The sequence below is a fragment of the Atheta coriaria genome, unplaced genomic scaffold (genome assembly GCF_025399875.1).
Source record: "Atheta coriaria isolate IRGN ID8LTWV9N9 unplaced genomic scaffold, Caltech_Dcor_3.1 hic_scaffold_9_pilon, whole genome shotgun sequence".
Taxonomy (NCBI): domain Eukaryota; kingdom Metazoa; phylum Arthropoda; class Insecta; order Coleoptera; family Staphylinidae; genus Dalotia; species Dalotia coriaria.
The window spans coordinates 4,382,195-4,399,442 of record NW_027045451.1 but is presented as its reverse complement, the minus strand read 5'-3'; the positions used below and the strand labels follow the sequence as shown (position 1 = coordinate 4,399,442).

Genomic DNA, 17,248 nt, shown 5'->3' with positions numbered 1-17,248 from the left:
TACAAATTACAACTACTGTTAAAACAAAACAAAATATTACACCTTAACATTTTAATAGAAATTATTAGTGTAGAATTACCTATTGAACAATAACCTTGTGATCACACAGTATGAAACAAATTGGATTTACTAAAATTTTTCATTTCTTTGGCATTCTAGTACTTAGAATTTTTTAACATTTTATCGTTGATGCGTCTCGACTTTTTTTCATTTTCGTTCTTTTTTTTTTGGTTTTGGTTTTCGTGTTATTCTTAGTTGATTGATTGGAAACGTGTAAGTTCACACTTTATTGTTACTGATTATATCTGATTAGTTAACTAACGGTAGTGTTCTTGAAATTAATACATGTGTTTCGTGTTGATGATATATATATTATATACCTACATATATTTGTTGATATGATGACATGACTTATGAGATGAGCTGACATGATATGATGACGTAGTTGAATGATTTTTCATTTTTGTTTAGAGTTTGATTTGTTGGTTTGTTTGAGGATGAATATATTAGATTCCTTTGCCCATATCTTTCTGAAATCTTCTTCTTCACGTACAATTGGAAATTTAATGCAAGTGAAGCAATTTTATTTATAAATTTTGAAAGAAAATAACTTTACCTCAAAGTTTGACACTTTTTTATCGCCTCCCATCCGGGGGGTTGATAAAAAATGTGCCAAATTTCCTATCAATACCCTGGAAAACTAACAAACTGATCAAATTAGAGTAATTTATGTTTGAACATATTTATTTTGTTTATTTTATGTTTATTCGGTTAGTTAAATTTTTTACAAGTTGAGTTTTGTTATGATTACCAATAAACTAAAACAATTATGCAAAGATTTTCACTCAAGAGATAATGAAATAATGTGTCGATCAAACATCGCATAATTTTATAATTTTTGAACCAAGAAAAAAACATACAATAGTCTAAAATCACTTTGTATATATTTTCGCACAATTTTTTACAAACTCTAGCAAATCTAAGCTAAGTGCACACACATTTACAATAATACAAAAACCACACAAAACACTTGCGCTGATTTGCGTCAATGTTTTCGAGAAAAAAAAATCGTTGTGTGAATTGAACTACACTCAGTAAATGATAAATTTACGAAACACTCGGAACATATTATTTTGCGTTTATGTCCAATTAGTTTCATCTCTGTCTCTCTATCTATGTCTCTGTTTTTGGTTTTTGTTTTCAATTGTTTCAAATTTGATTCGGTTCCATTTTTTCTTGTGTTGTAAAAAAATTAACTGTAAAATTAACCAGAAAGTGCAACTAAAACACGTCCGCTAAGCATCTTTCAGCAATTTTAAATCTATTGAAAGTCCACCTCACAGGATGCCGATACCGTTCTCACAAGCCGTCATAAGAACGTCACGTTTTTATGATGCGCCATCTTCTCGACCATCATGTCACTACTTACATCATTGTACCAGCCGCCCCAAAATGGTGTCCAGCGCCTAACGACGCACTGCTTCATGCGCTTTCATCGTGTGCCCGTATTGCGAAAGCCGATTAATCGCTCTTTCGAACATTTGGTTTCTCACCCAACCCCCAAGAACACACACTCAAGTACAAATTTCCGCTCCAGTTGTGCTCAGATCGACGGAAATTCGTATTTCGCTTCCGAGGTACATTCGACCTCGCTTGAGTAAACTGATAGTGCACACTTTATTATATTTTCGACGCATAAAGGGTGCATTAATCGCATTCGCGCAAAGTGCATATCGCATGCGTCGGATGGGCATCACCGATAAAAGGGGCGGTGAGATCGCATCGCAAGCACACCATCAAGAGATCTCAACACAAAAAATGCAATATTGTGATTGCGGCAACAAATTTTAAAATCTGTACACTAATTTTACATATTACCTACAATATTGTCCTACGATTTTAACTTGACAAACTTTTACAACTTTGAGCGAGCATGTTAATGATAGGTGTGTTAAACGAAAAAGCAGTAAATGAAAACAAACAAAAAACAAACATGTATCTTGACTAGGAAGTTTTAACTTGAAATTGTAACATTTAAAAACAATATTAGCTTGTAATTGTACCTTACCTGTCTATGATTGTACTTTCTACCTACAAATATGCATATAAATGCATCACCACACAAATGAAACCTTTAAAAAACTATAAGAAAACTGTTTCCAGTCAAATACTCTCGCAACAATTATAAAATAATACTTGAAAAATGATGGTAATGTTTGTTCGGGAATAGAGTTGCACATTTGAGTGTCTCTATTCTAGAAACGGACTTTAGCATTTTTGGCGCATAAAACTAGTGTTGGAATACAAATTTATGAACAAAAACGAGTAATAATATAGTCATATCAATCACAAGCAAACTTAATGAAAGAATTGTACAATAAAAATAATTATAAAATGTTCTGAGTTTTGGATTATATTATCTTCGTTTCTTTCTTTTGTTAATTTAATTTTAATAAATAAATTATTGTTACCCCTGAGATAATTGAGTTTGTTGTGTTTTCCTTGCAACCAATAACTTTTATACGTTTAAATATAAATTATTTGCTATTAAATTTACAAAACAACGATATTTGACATCACTTTATTAGTTTTAGTTGCAGTTTGCATCCTAGCGCCACCTATGAACAAAATTATCAGAAAATCATTTACTCATTTACTCAACTTTAACTTCTGGAAACTTAAGTAAAAGAAAAAAAAATAATTTAAACATATTCTAAACGTTTTTATACGTTGTTGTATCATAATTACATAAAATATAGAATTCAAAAATAAAACCAATTTTATGCGTGTTTTTGTGATACGTAAAAAATTGAATTTTAAATGGATGTGCTTCACCTTTAATGCTTCTAGCTTGATTGCAACAAATATAATGTTATAATAATTTATTCCAAACTCATACCAATGTGTATACACATCTTTGAACAACTAACACACATATCTAAAGCAAATACTGTATTTGTTTGAATTATGTAAAGTTCAAAGTTTTGTAGATACTTTATAATTAAACGCTAGCATCTTCTACAGGACGATACCAGAAAAATATCTTATGTTTCAAGTAATAATTTACACAACATAAATTTTGGTGGCCTTCACAACTTATTGTATTTTTTAAATAGATTTTTTAAAGCAGTTAGAAATGGCACAGCAATAAAAATAGCTAATGGTGTTTTAAACAGTTATCGCTTCAAAGTTTAAATTGAGAACGCATAGTATTGCAATATTTTGTAAAACGCTAAATACTAGAATCAGAGTACACAAGTTTGCGCTCATACGTTGTCGCTGCTGGATTATCACAATGTTCAATCTGTTTTTATCAACAGTCCGAACGAAATATCGGCCGCGTCGTTTAATTTCTAGTCTGCGACTTGATGTCATGCGAGGAGAGCTGTCTAACCTAATTCGGCTTGTTCATGGAGTGCAAAAACACCTCAAAAGAAGTGAATTTCAAATCGATTGCAGGAATCAAGTCGAATTCTTGTATCACTGCTTAGCGTAAACTGCAAAACGGCGTCAACGCGCCACGGTTAAGTGCCATTACAGCAACAAGGCGGACTAGGCGAATAGCGCGCGCGTGTCCTCAACGCCCGGCCGGGTCTACCGACGTCGCGACGACGACGTCGAGCGCTTGTCAATGTATGCGACACGCGTCCGCCTGCAGAGTCTACTAGTAGGTAAATAAACAAAACAAAAGTGTCTCTCATTATTGCAAAGCGATCGCGGTGGCGATGCTGAAAATGTTATTGTATCGACGACGATTGACGGACTGACATTGACCTTTACACATCTGCATCATGGTATCATTAGCATGCGCTTACTGTCATCACAAATGCCACTAAAACATTGAACCCCAATGAAAAACAAATTTTGAAATCGCTATAGTTCATAACGTTCAATAACATTTATTTCAATAAATACTGTAGTTATAGATATTTAAACCTGAATCTAACCTACAAACAATTCAAAAACTTTAAAATCTTCATTTTAGGTTTTAAAGGATGTGTGCAACAATTAAAACTAGCAAAATACAGCAATGCTACACAACATTCAGAGTCCATTAAAATACAGAAAGCCCTTGTGGTTTCTAAACTATCACATTATGAATTTGAGATGATCAGATACAATGAACTTGATAAGGATGAACTGGAAACTAGAATTCGAAAGAGAGGAACAGACTTTGAGAAAATGATGTACTACCACAACTTACATAAAAGCTTTGAGTTGAATGTGGTGCAGCAGTTGGAGGGTTTGGGCATTGAAGTTAAAGTAGTCAACAGGTAATTGTCAATTAATTTAGTAAGAGTTTAAATAATAAATTTATTTATCTACTTTAGACCAGACTATTCTGAGGATTTAATAGAATGGGCTGATATTGTTATGCCAACTGGTGGTGATGGAACGTTTCTGTTTGCCGCCAGTCGTGTGCGCAATCAAGACAAAATGGTGGTAGGTTTCAATTCAGATCCAAACAGATCAGAAGGTCATCTCTGTTTACCAAAAAAGTTCTCATCTAATATCAAAGCAGCAATTGTCAACTTACAGCAAGTAATATCACATTTGTTTATTGTTTTATTTAAATTTAATCACATTAATGTATTCAGGGAAGATTTAAATGGTTAATGCGAAGCCGGATAAGAACTACAGTGTTTGGACAAACAGGTTGTAAGTTAAATCCGCATCATTTGCATGAAGTGAAAGAATGTGATGCTTTGAAATATACCACAGTCGAAGAAGGTGGCACAGTGCTACCTTATCTTGCGCTTAATGAGGTGTTTATTGGCGAAACGCTATCCGCACGAGTGTCACATCTAGGAATGTGGTTGAATGGTTCTGATCAGCAAACGAATTTAAAAAGTTCAGGCATATGTATATCAACTGGTACAGGCTCGACATCATGGAATTTGAGTATTAATCGATTACCCGTGCAGAGTGTCTCTGAACTTCTACGGTTGTTAGATATTGACGCTACTGAAGGACCCGAGAGTCTTGCCACTGTTTTAGCGAAAATGTATAATAACAATTTAATATTCCACCCAGGTAAGTTTATTTAAAAGCGTTAATAAAACATTTTTATATGATTTTAATTTAATTTATAGAAGATAAACGAATGTGCTATACCATTAGAGATCAAATTTCCGCTGGTGTATGGCCCCAACCTAAAGGCATCAAGTCCCGTGGCTTTATACGCGAGTTAAAAGTGAAGTCCAATTGTCTGGATGCTTGTTTAGTTATAGATGGTGGAGTTAGTTTTGATTTTAATGATGGCACGCTAGCGATTTTACAAATACAGCCGGAAGATGCCTTGCGGACAGTAATAATGGACGATTAAGATGTTTAGAATAAGGTTTTGGTTCGCAATCATCCCGCATTTTACGCAGTGTACCAAAAGATTGTGATACGCGTTTTTAAAGTTAGGTTCAACCTTTATATTTTACCTGTTATTTTATATGTTTTAAAATTGTTTATATACAGCCAACTCTTGTTTTAAAAATACATAGCAATATTACTATTATACCTAGTTGGTTTTGTTTAGTATTAATTAATTTACTTGATTACTTGTTTTGCGCTGGTTGTGGACTTGATAGGTTTCACATTAATTGCTTTAAATATGTCAAATTCTGAAGCGATTGCTTCTGCCGCCTCCCCTTGCGCAGCGAAATCTTCTTCATCCCCTTGTTGAAGAGGCCTGTAAGTATTATATTAATAATTGTGGTGTTTTTTGAAGGTTTCAAAACGTTGATACTTACTCATACCACTTCGGATCTACAGTTTTTCTATGAGTTAACTTTATAAGATTCATTTCATATGTGCTTCTAGTGATAGCCATCAAGTTTTCCTGGCGACAGAGTACTCTGTGCTGTCTCATCAACTCAGTATGCTGATGTTTAACTCGTAGGTATGCTAACGTTTCAGGAGCTTTGCAATTATCTATGATGGTTTTCACATTGTGATATTTTGCTTTAACGACACTCAAATCTTTTGATGTGGCAATGATTTCATTGGTAAATTCCTCCCGTTGTTTTTCGCGAGTTTCAATACCTCTCTTTAATTTATTATACGCCACTTGTAAACCCAATAAAGTTTTCTTTGTGGTCGCCAATTCGAGCGATGCGGCTCCGTTGATTTGCTTCAACTCGACTAGATGAACGTTTTTCTGTTCTATTAATCCGGCCAGGTGATTATTTCGAATGCGTAATGCTTCGAAGTCACTGTTGGAAAGACTGATTCCAAGCTCTGATTTTTGGTCAAATAAGGCTTTCAACTTAGAATAGGTGACTTTCATATATGAAGTATTGAGACGAATTCGTTCAGTAATAAAACGTGCTTTTTTCATCCATTCGTGCATGAATTGAACAAACTTTTCAGCGGGTATGCGCTGGGTAATTGGATCCACACCGTCGATGACAACGTTTTGTTCAAATACAGCAGCCGCATCTTCAATTTCTTCTAATCGTATTGTGGCCTCTTCAATTTGTACTTTGAGGCGTTTGCAATCGCGCGTTATTTTTGCTTCAAACTTTTTCATTGTTTCTCTTAGTTCATCCATGTATCGTGCAGCAAGATCTGCACGTGTCGATATATTTATTCTGAAGTACATTATAAGCATTAATAAATAAATTATTCTCGGAAACATTTATTTAACATTTTAAATAAGTTGCGGCTTTATTTTGAAAAACCTGCCCCTCTTTCCAATTCACAGCTAGTTCAAAACAAGCTGAGCTAACCTAAACATTTGCTTGTTTCTCATAGTCATTTCTGAGTTTCTAAAACATTTCTGTTTGCATTGAATGAATAAGCTATTTTGTTAAAAGTGTGAATTGTGGTTGTAATGGATAGCTTAGTGCAAATCGACAGTCATCTAATTGATCTCGTTGACGACGCTTGGCGTTCAGACAAACTGCCAGAGGAAGATATCAATGTTCCACTGAATGAACTTCCAGATCCTGAAGCTGATACTGGAGATATCAACCTGACCCTAAAGGAACAGGAGCAAAAGTGGACAGATATTGCACTCTCAACACTTAGTGAGCACCAATAAACCAACAATTTTAAATTTAAATCCTTTTACAAATAAATATTAACATGGAATTGCCAAGTGTTGGCCAACAGTGTGAGGATCCAACATGCAAACAATTAGATTTTCTGCCTCTCAAATGCAAATGCAACAAAGTCTTCTGTTCCGAGCATTATGCACTACATATTCAAGAATGTGCTACAATGAAAGAACATTTTAAGGTAGCAAATCTTGATAAAAAATCAGGTATGTGGATCTGTTCCCATCCTGATTGTATGGAAAAGAGCCTGGTACCTCTAATTTGTGAAAAATGTCATCAACACTTTTGTGTAGCACATAGACATGTTACTGAGTGTTACAAAGAAGATCCTTCAATTAAACAAGCAGCAATAGCCAAGATGCAAGTACCAATTGCAGAATTTAATGCAGCAAAAGCTAAAGTGGATCAGAAGGTAACAATTCTTTCTCTTTCCTATTTTGTGCATATAAAAATACTGTATGTTTACAGTTAGATGAAAATTTGGAAGCTGCAACTAAAAAGGGTGCAACAAATAAAAAGAAGAGTGAAATGGCCATGAAAGTACAACTTATGCGCGTCAAGAACAAAGCGACTGGCCTTAAAAGCATCCCAACTGCTGACAGAATTTATTTCAATGTAACCACACCAAAACAATTAGGTGAAGCAAAAAAAGCTGTGTTTGTCTCAAAAACTTGGTCAGTTGGCCGCGCAATTGATGCGATTGCAGATGAGTGCAAAGTGCCGAATCGAAACAACGTTGCAAATGCAGAAAAACTACGTTTGTTCACCGATATACAGAATGATTCAGACTATATACAAGATTTGAGTAAAATTTTGAATAATTTAGTGCATGACAATCTATTGGTTGATGGACAAAATTTAAAACTTGAGTATGTACAACCATAATTAACAGTAAAATCAATGTATATCAATTTTATAACAGAAAAATAAAAAAAATTCAACTTACTGTGGTCCTAATACAAATGGCATTGTATCAGCTGTGATAAGCTCTTCAGACATTTCAAAAAACCGTGGTAGAAGCGGATTTGACTGTTCCAGAGCTTGTATTTTTTTGCATGCTTCCTCAAAAGCTACAATACACACAATTTTAAAGAAAATATTTGTGGATTTTGCATTTACATACTTGAAAGCATTGATGGTTCATTATCTTTAAGGTATTGTATAAATATTTCATTTTCATGGCAAAGATGTTTGTATTCCTGGATTATCATGTTGATGCTGTTGATAAAATCTTCATCTTCAAATTCTTTAAAGAATAACAATAAGTATTCCTATTTTATGCAACAGGATTATAAAATTGTTTCGGTAATTTATCACTACCTTCAAAATATTGGATAAAAAATTCCAATGGGATAACGTCTGTGATTTCTAACTTTAACAGCTCGTGGGTACATTGTTCTTCGTCCGAAATGGTGGTAGAACCATCACTGTTTGGAATTTCAATGTGTTTGTGTGCAATGGAAACATGGGCCATGAATGTAAATGTAAAGAAGTTGTATATTAGGGAAAATACGTGTAAAAATCAAATTTATAGAAAAATGACTGAAAAAAATATGTCGCAATATTTAATATCGAGTTGTTATTGTCACGCAAACAAATAGTGTGACATGACAATATAATTGTCTACGATTGAACCATTTTATACTTATTTATTTGTGAAAACTCTTTTTATTCATAATATCAAAATATTAAAAAAATATGGCGGGCAACATAAAAAATGAGGGAATAAAAGCTCTTCCAAAATTAGAATACAGTACATCGTACCGAAAAGCTCATGCATGGATTGCCCCCGTTGCCCAAAACTTGGACATAGTTGTAAGGTAGAAAAGCAGTTTGTTTGATCGATATGATTTACGTTGTATTTCCATTAACATAGCGTTCAGACAAGAAACCAAGAAGACAAGCAACTTCGGCACGTGCGCTAGACTTTACCCGTCTCATTGAAGATCACTACAAGTCCGATCATGTTCGTAATTATCCAGCACGTGCAGGTTCGAAGAACCCGTACCATATGACCAAACCACCAGTTTGTGACACCGTTAAGTTTGTGACCACTTTTGAGCAAAAAGTTAGGCATAATTATTAATATATTAGTGCTGTTAAATGTGTAAATAAATGTTTTCTAGCTATTTAGAGATCCTCCACGGCCCATCATGCCGTTTCAATCCGAAATGAAGGGAGCTTATTCAAAGAAACCCTTACCATTTGAAGGAAGACTTGTGTTTCCACCCAACCCATATCGAGTTTGTGCAATGCGGGCATTCGGGCGTGATGAGCAACCACCACTGGTACCAGAACAGCCTGGTATGATGAAAAATCTCGATATTTATATGACTACATCACGGGCTGATTATATTCCGTATTCTGTCATTCAACAACGTGGAATTGCATGTAAAGACATAGTGACTTATTATGATTCGGTTGGAGTTCCTCGAGGAGTAAATAATTTTTTTATAAGTGTTGCATATATCATATTATTGCTATTGTTTATAGGGGAAGGGTTATGGTCCTAAAAAGGACACTAAGATTGAACCAATAGTGAAAACAAAGAAGGCAGTATACAACAGAAAATGGAAGAAGGTTCAAAATCCATTGCAAACAATTCCACATAGGTAAAAGTTATTGGAGTTATTCTAATAAATGTAAAGTAATATATTTTCCAGAGCTTTTAAAAGTGAATACAGTGAAAATTATCAACCAAGTACGAAGTCAGAGATGGAAGCGTATAGTAATTTATCAACTGTTGCAACATTTCCTTCGATTTCACATATATCTCCTTGGCAAAATATTTGCCCACCGGGAATGTATTGTACTGAAACTTGTCACATAGGTACTGGTTATCCTATCCACGCCGTCATTGAAACTACTCCACCAAAACGCGAATATAAACATACAATTGGATGTAAATGTTAGAAGAAGAAAACAAAACTCAAATTAAATTAATGCGTAGTAAAATTTAAAATTATTACATATAGTAGAATAATTTTAAACGATGCTTTAGTCTTGGTAAGAAAATAAAAACAGAAAGGCTTTACGATGTCTCCCAGACACTGGATGTCAGTGTCCTCGAAAAGCTGACCCTGTGTCATAGTTCGCTAGTCTCCTTTCGTTCAAGTTCATCGTTCGGGGGTGTGAGAAGTCTGATGCGTCTGGTGCGTTTGTTGGGTCTAGTGCGGTTGAAATGATGATCGCGAGGTCGATGGACCAGACCAGCGAGACCATTAAAAGGAGAAAATAAATCCCTATATAAGCAAAACAAATAAATTTAATTAAAAATCTTAAATTTAACATGAATTAAAAGAATTTCTATCCTGAAACTCAAGTATCTTATATAAGTAAATATTAAATCACATTGAAATCGACTTTTGCTTCCTTAAAATGTCAGCCAAATAAATAAATTGGCTCCTCTTTAGATATATTTGTTATTTCTAAAGGATTCTGGTGTATCGTGCATTCCTCGAATGTTTCCAAGAAAGGAGAAAAATAAACAAGCAAAGGATTTACTTTTAGCTTGTTTTTCAATTCGGTTTGCTCGGGTTCGTGGTTGAATTCGTTCGAGTTCGTGTGTTATCGTGCTCATAAACAATTGAACACAAGCGCGCAAATTGAATTGTAACACCTTAACATGTTGATCGACTAAGAATATTATTTCTTACAACACGTTAACTTACTGTTGTGTGATATATGTTGTTTTGCAAAGGGTTCAACAAGAGGAAACAGATTATATTTGATACGAAGTAAACTGAAATAACCTCAGGAATGTGCGCGTTCGAGTAAATTCGAACAACGCGCACATCGCGCACACGTTTATACTCCGTTTCCTTTCCACTTCTGTATACCACTACTTGCACTCTTCTCTCGCAGGACTCAGCCAGCAGCTGCGAGCATGTTAACAGCCGAGCGCAGTGTACAGAATACGAATAATACGACTAGTCATTGTCGGTGCGCGTTCGACGCCGTTGCACTGTGATGTAGCGCGACACACACTGAACAAACGCAGACATCGTCTCCGCGTTCATCGGTAGCTACGAAGACAAAATAAAATAATGCATTTGTGAAGCGTTCATGACGACGAGATACGTTGACATTGCGTTTATATAAGATTATCGCCTACCAGGAACGACACATAGTGCGCTTCGGTCGTCATTTGTTTACAGTTCAAAAATCGAATCAACACTCGTGTTTATTACCCAAATCCACTGTGAACGACCGTTTGCTCGTGGCCTAGCGTTGACCGAAGGGGCGAAATATGAGTTATGCAACTAGGAATAAATTCGAGGTGAGTACTTATGTATTCGCATGCAGCCTAGACGAAGGAAATCGCTTGGGCACAAATGCATCGACGTCAAAACAACGCAGTACGATTGTATGCGAGATTGAATAGCGTACATGTAGGTGCATCTGTCATAATACATTCATCAACGTGCTGTTTTCCGATCCGAGCTGCATTGGCATTGGTTGCATTGAAAACACAATTTTGGATTGTCATTCGCAGGCTTTATTTACGATTAATCCTTCGATTATTTATAAATTAAATGGCAAATATACGACGCCGATGAAATGCTTACTAACACGCTTGTTTGCAATCAGCTGATCACCATCTCTATACACACATCACTCACTCCTTTTTCCATGGTTCTATTCGCACCAATCATATCTGATGTTGATCTTGTCGCTGGGAGATCTTGTAAACAGCTGTAACGACTTATTGGAAATTGCTGGTTTCTTTCTGGGAAACATCGATAACTGCATTGGCTAATCAATTGCGCTTTCAGTTCTAATTTTATTAAATTCTTATGGTTCAAGTATAATTAACGAGCTGGGATATTATTTTCATTCATTTTTCAAAATTTACTTCAAATATTGACTTTAGCTAAACTAACACTTGATGATCATAAAAGCATTACTCATCTTTTGTTTCAATTTGTTCTTTCCGACTTAATAATAACCTGTTATCAACATCTCACGTTAAGTCAACAACGCATTACACATATTCTCCTTATTCTAATTCCTCAACTGTTATTCAAGTCTTTTTATCCGGTAATCTTTGTTGTAATTGAAATATGAACAAATTTAAATATAGAGTTATGCGCGAATAGTCAATATTAACATTTTAATTGGCAAAATGTTAGAAACTATTTTATTTTCGTCGTGGCGAAGCGCATGCACTATTTACTTAAATTAGTTACCATCGTTAACGCGTTATGGTGAATGTAGTGTGTAATAAACAGCTTCGTGGTTTAATATTCTCGCGCATAGCGACCGAAATGACGTAGTGTAACTGATTTTGTATGTGCAGCGCAGCGATATGATAGCACATTTTGTATTGCTCCAGAAATCAATGCTTAAATGATCTGTATGCGCGCGGAAGCTAAACCAATATCACTAATAGGAAAACATTTGGTACTTGATGTCAATATGTATGTAATATATTATCAATATTTTTGCAAATAAATTGTTTTTTTCTAATTTATCAGTGTTGTTAGTTGTGTTATTGGCTTTGAATTTTATTATTGTTTACTTATTGCTTTGTTTATTTCACTTTTTGCCATCTTAGATTTATAAAGAAGAAAAATAGGAAAATAAAACATCGAATGTAAACTTATTTGATTGAAATTAAAGAAAAAATAATAATGAATTAGCCTCCCTAGTTTTAAATTGTGTATTTAATAATTTATTGAATTCACGCGGGGCAAAATTTTTTGTGGGTAATACAAATAAAACAGAATAAATCTTTTTTACACAATAAACTGCATTTATCGTATTTTTGTATTATCATTGTTGATCTATCACTACACTCCTAAACCCCTTTAATAATTAAAAACACAAATACTTAATTATATAAATATTTTCCGCGTGGACGAAGAAATGAATTTGGAGTAAGTGGGCTTTCGATATATCATGACTTTTTACTGTGTTTTACAATTTCTAATAGCGTGTACTTAACTAAATAAAACATTTTGTTTTTCATTCTGTGATTTTTTTCAGTTAACGAAGGCATTTGCGGATGACGAGGCACAAATAAACAGGAAATTGCCCAAAGAACTCCTGCTGCGCATCTTTAGCAATTTAGACGTCGTTTCGCTTTGCCGATGCGCACAGGTATCGAAAGCATGGAATATTCTCGCACTAGACGGTTCGAATTGGCAACGAATAGATTTATTTGACTTTCAAAAGGATGTCGAGGTAAACAATCTTAAATTCATTACAACTGAACATATATTCTATTAAGTTGTTGATTTTCTTCAGGGACCGATAATAGAAAACATATCTCGCCGTTGTGGTGGATTCCTGCGGCAACTGTCTTTGCGCGGATGTCGTTCGATTGGAGACAGCTCTATTAAGACTTTGGCGCATCAATGCCCCAACATCGAGGATCTCAATTTAAACGACTGCAAAAAACTTACAGACTTGACATGTCAGTATCTCGCCAAACACTGTTTGAAACTTCAGAAGCTCAACCTGGACAGTTGTGCGACGATTACAGACCAATCGCTTAAGAGTATTAGTGATGGATGTCCTAATATAAACACACATTAACGTTAGCTGGTGCGGTAACATTACTGACAATGGCGTGGACGCGATATCTCACGGCTGTCCGCGACTACAAAGTTTTACCAGTAAGGGTTGTCGACGGGTAACATCGCGCAGCCGTTTCTCTTGCAATGCGCTGCCTTGGTGAAATGGAAGGTAGCAGTAAGGCTTGTGTTGGCGATGCGTGATGACGCTGTTGTGTTTATGGCTGAAAAATGCAGCAAGTTACACTACTTATGTCTATATCGGGTGCGCGCGAATTAACTGACGTATGGTGTGCGCGCGTTCTGTCCGTATCTTTCGACTCTGGGTTACCAGGTGCTCGCAGTTCACTGATGTTGGTTTCCATGTGCTGGCTAAAACTGCGGGTAATCTCGAAGATGGATTTGGGTAGGTGTGTTTAATTACTGATCACACCTCTCGTTAATTTGTGGGATGTCCACGGGTGAATACTTGGTGAGTTGTTTGCACTTTAAAGTCAAAATAATTGGTTTTATTTCTTTTAGACACTTTCACATTGTGAATTGATTACGGATGAGGTATACGACATTTGTCAACATCACCATGTATGCCTTTAATCTGGCGGTGTTGGGTAGCTGCTTATAACCGACGCATCGTTAGGCATCTTACCTCCTGCATAATTTGCAACGTGTAGAACTGTATGACTGCCAGCAAATTTCTCGGGTCGGAATTAAACGACTACGGGTAAATAATTTTATTACGTACAGGTACATATTTTTATTTATATTTTTTTTCTAGAATCATTTTGCCGAACGCAAAAGGGTGCATGCGCATTTTTGCATATTGACACCTCCCCAGACGCAGGGCGTGCGCGTCAGAAGTGCTGCCGGTGTTGCGCATTATTCGATCATATGAAAGGATGGCTCATCACGGCTGTGTACTCACTGTTTTAATTGAGATTTATCAAAGAAAGGATAACTACTTACTTGCATCGCAGCACAGTGAGTATAAAAAAGTTGGACAAGAATGGCAAAACGTGTAAATTCAATGATAAACGTTTGTATAAAACGACCTAAAGTAATGCTGTACGCATCATCTGTTACATATTGTAAGATTGTCGTAATTTACGCAAAATTACAATTAAGTTGCATCCCAAATTGAGGAATGAGGCGAAACGCGAACTGTTACTTTAAATAAATTACCAGGGCTGATACCGCTTTCAGAAATACAAGCGAATGTTGCAATCCTACGTTTGTTACATGTATGATGCTTCAAAGTGTCTAAATTTATAACGGTTCGGCTAGGAGATTATCTTTATTTTGTCTGGTGACGTTTATTTATGATTTTTTTCTTATACCAATAAAAGCAATGCAATCAAACCACCGTTTGTAGTTGTTTTTCAGCATTAAATTCACTCATGATTTATGCAAAATTTATAAACTTGACATTCTATATTTATACAATAATCAAGATTTTTGATTTAAAAATATATGTCCTTATTTTTCATATTTCTTCTCGCACAGAATGGCAAAAAGTAATTTATTTTAAGATTTGTTTAAAACAATTAATAAAAGTCTTTATATGTGGTAGATGATGGATAACTGTGCATTTTATTTAAAAAATACAATGTTTAAAACATTATAAGTTTTAATATGACTAAACTCGAAATGTATATAAAATTGATCATTTTTGAAACGAATAAAGTATTCAAATGTGTAAAATGTGTAATTTGCATGAAAATATAGTTTTTCTTTATTTTAAACCCATATATTTAAACAAACTCGTTTCAATGTGTCTAACATTAAATTGTCTTGAAATGACATAAAAAGGCGAAAGATTCCTCTTTTTATATCAAAAATTATAAATTGAAATTTTAAATTCAAATTTTGAATTCTGATAGATTATGTAATTCTACATCGAATATTTAAGTAACAATTTTTCCAAATATCGACCGTTTAGGCCCTATTTACAATTTTAAGGAATCATGATTTCTCGCATAAGCGAATTCAATTATGGTGATTATAATAAAAACGGTACATCTTAGAACAAAATTTTATTAAGACAAAGAGTTCCTAATCACATCTTCTTAAATATTCTGTATTAAAAAAGTCAAATTTATAAATTTTATTTTTTGCTTAAGAAATGTTAGAGGAAACGAATAATCCAGTTTTTCGCACTTAATGTGAAAACTAATGGAGTTAAAGGAAAACTGTTTTCACATTTAAATAAAAGGTACAATTTTACATTAGATAGCACTTTAATATTTTCAATTATCAATAGTTATGTAATAAATGAAAATGGTCAATAACTTAAAAACTAATTAAGATATTGGAACAAGACTTGCCAAAATGGATTCCTTGCATCATTTTGCACCTGATTGAGAAGTTTCAAGAAAATCTGAGAAGTGGTTCAATTTGGCCTGTACCAATTTTCTCCTAACTTTTCCGAAATATTGATGTTATCGGAAAACTGACTGGATATCTTCCATCGCATTGCAATTCTCTGTAGATTAACGTTTTCCATTTTCTTCTAGCTTCACTTTGAATTTTTAGACCAAAAAATCGGTAAGTGTAACCTCTTGATGATTTTGAGGGGTCTTTGATCAACTTCATAAAATCAAAAAACTAAATCTGCCATTTTGTAGATCCGTGTTATCGCATGAAGAAAATGCAAGAAAATTTGCTGAAACTCTTATGGTTTCCGAGAAAATCACGTCGGAAAATCAGTTTTCACTATATAAAAATTCATTTTTATTTAATCTCATTGTCTATAGAATTTAAAGCTGAAGGTCACCCCGTTTTCGGTTTTTGATTATCTTAATTAGTTCTCGAGATAATGGGTTATTAAGTGTTGTAGCTGGTACATGCTGCGATGAAATACGTCTATTGAGCAAACCCTTAGACCTATAAAGCGGAAAGTTATTTAAATAAGGTAATTATAAGCTGCTCTACATAATGGTGTTATTACTTTTTAATAATTTTTACTAACAATAATTAAAATGTCAGGCGCCTCCGCCAGATTTTTCTTAATTTATTTAATTATCCAACAAATCAAGAAAATAAGACTTTTTATTACCGATTATCATAGGAAATATCGTTATTAATAAAATATTTTAATAACTTTTTGTAATATAACTGCTGGTTTCAAAGATAGCCGTTAAATACAATGTAAGCAGGGGTATACTGGATTACATTAAAGACATCCTAGGGCCCAAACCAGGAATGCTAGAACAAAAAGTTACTAGGATTTATGGATAATAATTAAATGTTTGTTTAGAATCCGAAAACAAAATTTAAAAATTCCAACTTTAAATTTCGAACATAAAAAAGAAAGTTTTGCATTTTTTATGATGAAATCATTTTCACAGTATTTCGATCGAAAAAATTTCAGGTGAAAAAGTTTGTCCCTGTCTTTCGAGGCAAAATAATTTTAACATAAAAGTTCGACCCTGTCTATCGAAGCAAAATAATTTAAGCAAATAAGTTCGACCCTGTCTTTCGAGGCAAAATTATTTAAACAAGGAAGTTTGGCCCTGTCTTTCGAGACAAAATAATTTTAACAAAGAAGTTCCACGAATAAGAAAAACGCCACAAATTCACAGAATAGGCATTTTGAGGCATTTTTAGTTAGTTTTAGTCAGAAATCGTGAATTACATCTTTGGTGCAGAAGATATAGGGTGTTTTCCAATTTTCCGACCATT

General features: G+C 34.3%; 5 protein-coding genes and 1 long non-coding RNA gene across 7 annotated transcripts; 4 read left to right on the top strand and 2 right to left on the bottom strand.

Moving 5' to 3' along the window:
- Positions 1 to 3,310: 3,310 nt before the first annotated feature.
- On the top strand, positions 3,311 to 5,511 carry LOC135798691 (NAD kinase 2, mitochondrial-like). Of its 2 annotated transcripts, none has more exons than XM_065311599.1 (5): positions 3,311 to 3,671; positions 3,986 to 4,274; positions 4,332 to 4,542; positions 4,599 to 5,034; positions 5,094 to 5,511. In XM_065311599.1, the coding sequence occupies exons 1-5, from the start codon at positions 3,632 to 3,634 to the stop codon at positions 5,324 to 5,326; spliced, it is 1,209 nt and encodes a 402-aa protein (XP_065167671.1). In that variant the 5' UTR covers positions 3,311 to 3,631; the 3' UTR covers positions 5,327 to 5,511. The 2 variants fall into 2 exon arrangements, with proteins under 2 accessions (XP_065167671.1, XP_065167672.1); XM_065311600.1 differs by having other exon boundaries at positions 3,313 to 3,667.
- A 6-nt stretch (positions 5,512 to 5,517) lies between these two features.
- Positions 5,518 to 8,574, bottom strand: LOC135798690 (uncharacterized). Its single transcript, XM_065311598.1, has 5 exons — positions 8,373 to 8,574; positions 8,176 to 8,298; positions 7,999 to 8,122; positions 5,745 to 6,584; positions 5,518 to 5,683 (listed from the first exon to the last, which is right to left on the bottom strand). Exons 1-5 carry the CDS (start codon positions 8,524 to 8,526, stop codon positions 5,542 to 5,544), a joined length of 1,383 nt encoding a protein of 460 aa, XP_065167670.1. The 5' UTR covers positions 8,527 to 8,574; the 3' UTR covers positions 5,518 to 5,541.
- Positions 6,943 to 7,997, top strand: LOC135798692 (AN1-type zinc finger protein 1-like). The gene is made up of 2 exons (XM_065311601.1): positions 6,943 to 7,464; positions 7,521 to 7,997. Exons 1-2 carry the CDS (start codon positions 7,081 to 7,083, stop codon positions 7,935 to 7,937), a joined length of 801 nt encoding a protein of 266 aa, XP_065167673.1. The 5' UTR covers positions 6,943 to 7,080; the 3' UTR covers positions 7,938 to 7,997.
- Positions 8,575 to 8,725: 151 nt separating the features above from the next.
- LOC135798967 (uncharacterized) lies at positions 8,726 to 10,007 on the top strand. The gene is made up of 5 exons (XM_065311967.1): positions 8,726 to 8,867; positions 8,929 to 9,120; positions 9,179 to 9,490; positions 9,546 to 9,664; positions 9,716 to 10,007. The coding sequence occupies exons 1-5, from the start codon at positions 8,751 to 8,753 to the stop codon at positions 9,963 to 9,965; spliced, it is 990 nt and encodes a 329-aa protein (XP_065168039.1). The 5' UTR covers positions 8,726 to 8,750; the 3' UTR covers positions 9,966 to 10,007.
- Positions 9,690 to 10,915, bottom strand: LOC135798969 (uncharacterized). The gene is made up of 2 exons (XR_010549824.1): positions 10,724 to 10,915; positions 9,690 to 10,294 (listed from the first exon to the last, which is right to left on the bottom strand). It is a non-coding gene; the product is annotated as an uncharacterized lncRNA (long non-coding RNA).
- Positions 10,916 to 10,964: 49 nt separating this feature from the next.
- On the top strand, positions 10,965 to 13,695 carry LOC135798968 (F-box/LRR-repeat protein 20-like). Its single transcript, XM_065311968.1, has 3 exons — positions 10,965 to 11,331; positions 13,041 to 13,238; positions 13,302 to 13,695. The coding sequence occupies exons 1-3, from the start codon at positions 11,302 to 11,304 to the stop codon at positions 13,590 to 13,592; spliced, it is 519 nt and encodes a 172-aa protein (XP_065168040.1). The 5' UTR covers positions 10,965 to 11,301; the 3' UTR covers positions 13,593 to 13,695.
- Positions 13,696 to 17,248: the final 3,553 nt, after the last annotated feature.

Bases quoted from the DNA above. Each gene is read 5' to 3' on its own strand.
- LOC135798968 (XM_065311968.1), top strand. From the start codon at position 11,302: ATGAGTTATGCAACTAGGAATAAATTCGAG. The intron at 11,332-13,040 runs GTGAGTACTTAT...GATTTTTTTCAG, and splicing joins CAACTAGGAATAAATTCGAG to TTAACGAAGGCATTTGCGGA. The intron at 13,239-13,301 runs GTAAACAATCTT...GATTTTCTTCAG, and splicing joins ACTTTCAAAAGGATGTCGAG to GGACCGATAATAGAAAACAT.
- LOC135798691 (XM_065311599.1), top strand. From the start codon at position 3,632: ATGTATGCGACACGCGTCCGCCTGCAGAGTCTACTAGTAG. The intron at 4,275-4,331 runs GTAATTGTCAAT...TATCTACTTTAG, and splicing joins GAAGTTAAAGTAGTCAACAG to ACCAGACTATTCTGAGGATT. The intron at 5,035-5,093 runs GTAAGTTTATTT...TTTAATTTATAG, and splicing joins CAATTTAATATTCCACCCAG to AAGATAAACGAATGTGCTAT.
- LOC135798967 (XM_065311967.1), top strand. From the start codon at position 8,751: ATGGCGGGCAACATAAAAAATGAGGGAATAAAAGCTCTTCCAAAATTA. The intron at 9,121-9,178 runs GTTAGGCATAAT...AATGTTTTCTAG, and splicing joins TGACCACTTTTGAGCAAAAA to CTATTTAGAGATCCTCCACG. The intron at 9,491-9,545 runs GTAAATAATTTT...TATTGTTTATAG, and splicing joins CGGTTGGAGTTCCTCGAGGA to GGGAAGGGTTATGGTCCTAA.
- LOC135798690 (XM_065311598.1), bottom strand. From the start codon at position 8,526: ATGGCCCATGTTTCCATTGCACACAAACACATTGAAATTCCAAACAGT. The intron at 6,585-7,998 runs GTAAGTTGAATT...AATGTACTTCAG, and splicing joins CCATTTGTATTAGGACCACA to AATAAATATATCGACACGTG. The intron at 5,684-5,744 runs GTAAGTATCAAC...TAATACTTACAG, and splicing joins GTAGATCCGAAGTGGTATGA to GCCTCTTCAACAAGGGGATG.
- LOC135798692 (XM_065311601.1), top strand. From the start codon at position 7,081: ATGGAATTGCCAAGTGTTGGCCAACAGTGTGAGGATCCAACATGCAAA. The intron at 7,465-7,520 runs GTAACAATTCTT...GTATGTTTACAG, and splicing joins AAGCTAAAGTGGATCAGAAG to TTAGATGAAAATTTGGAAGC.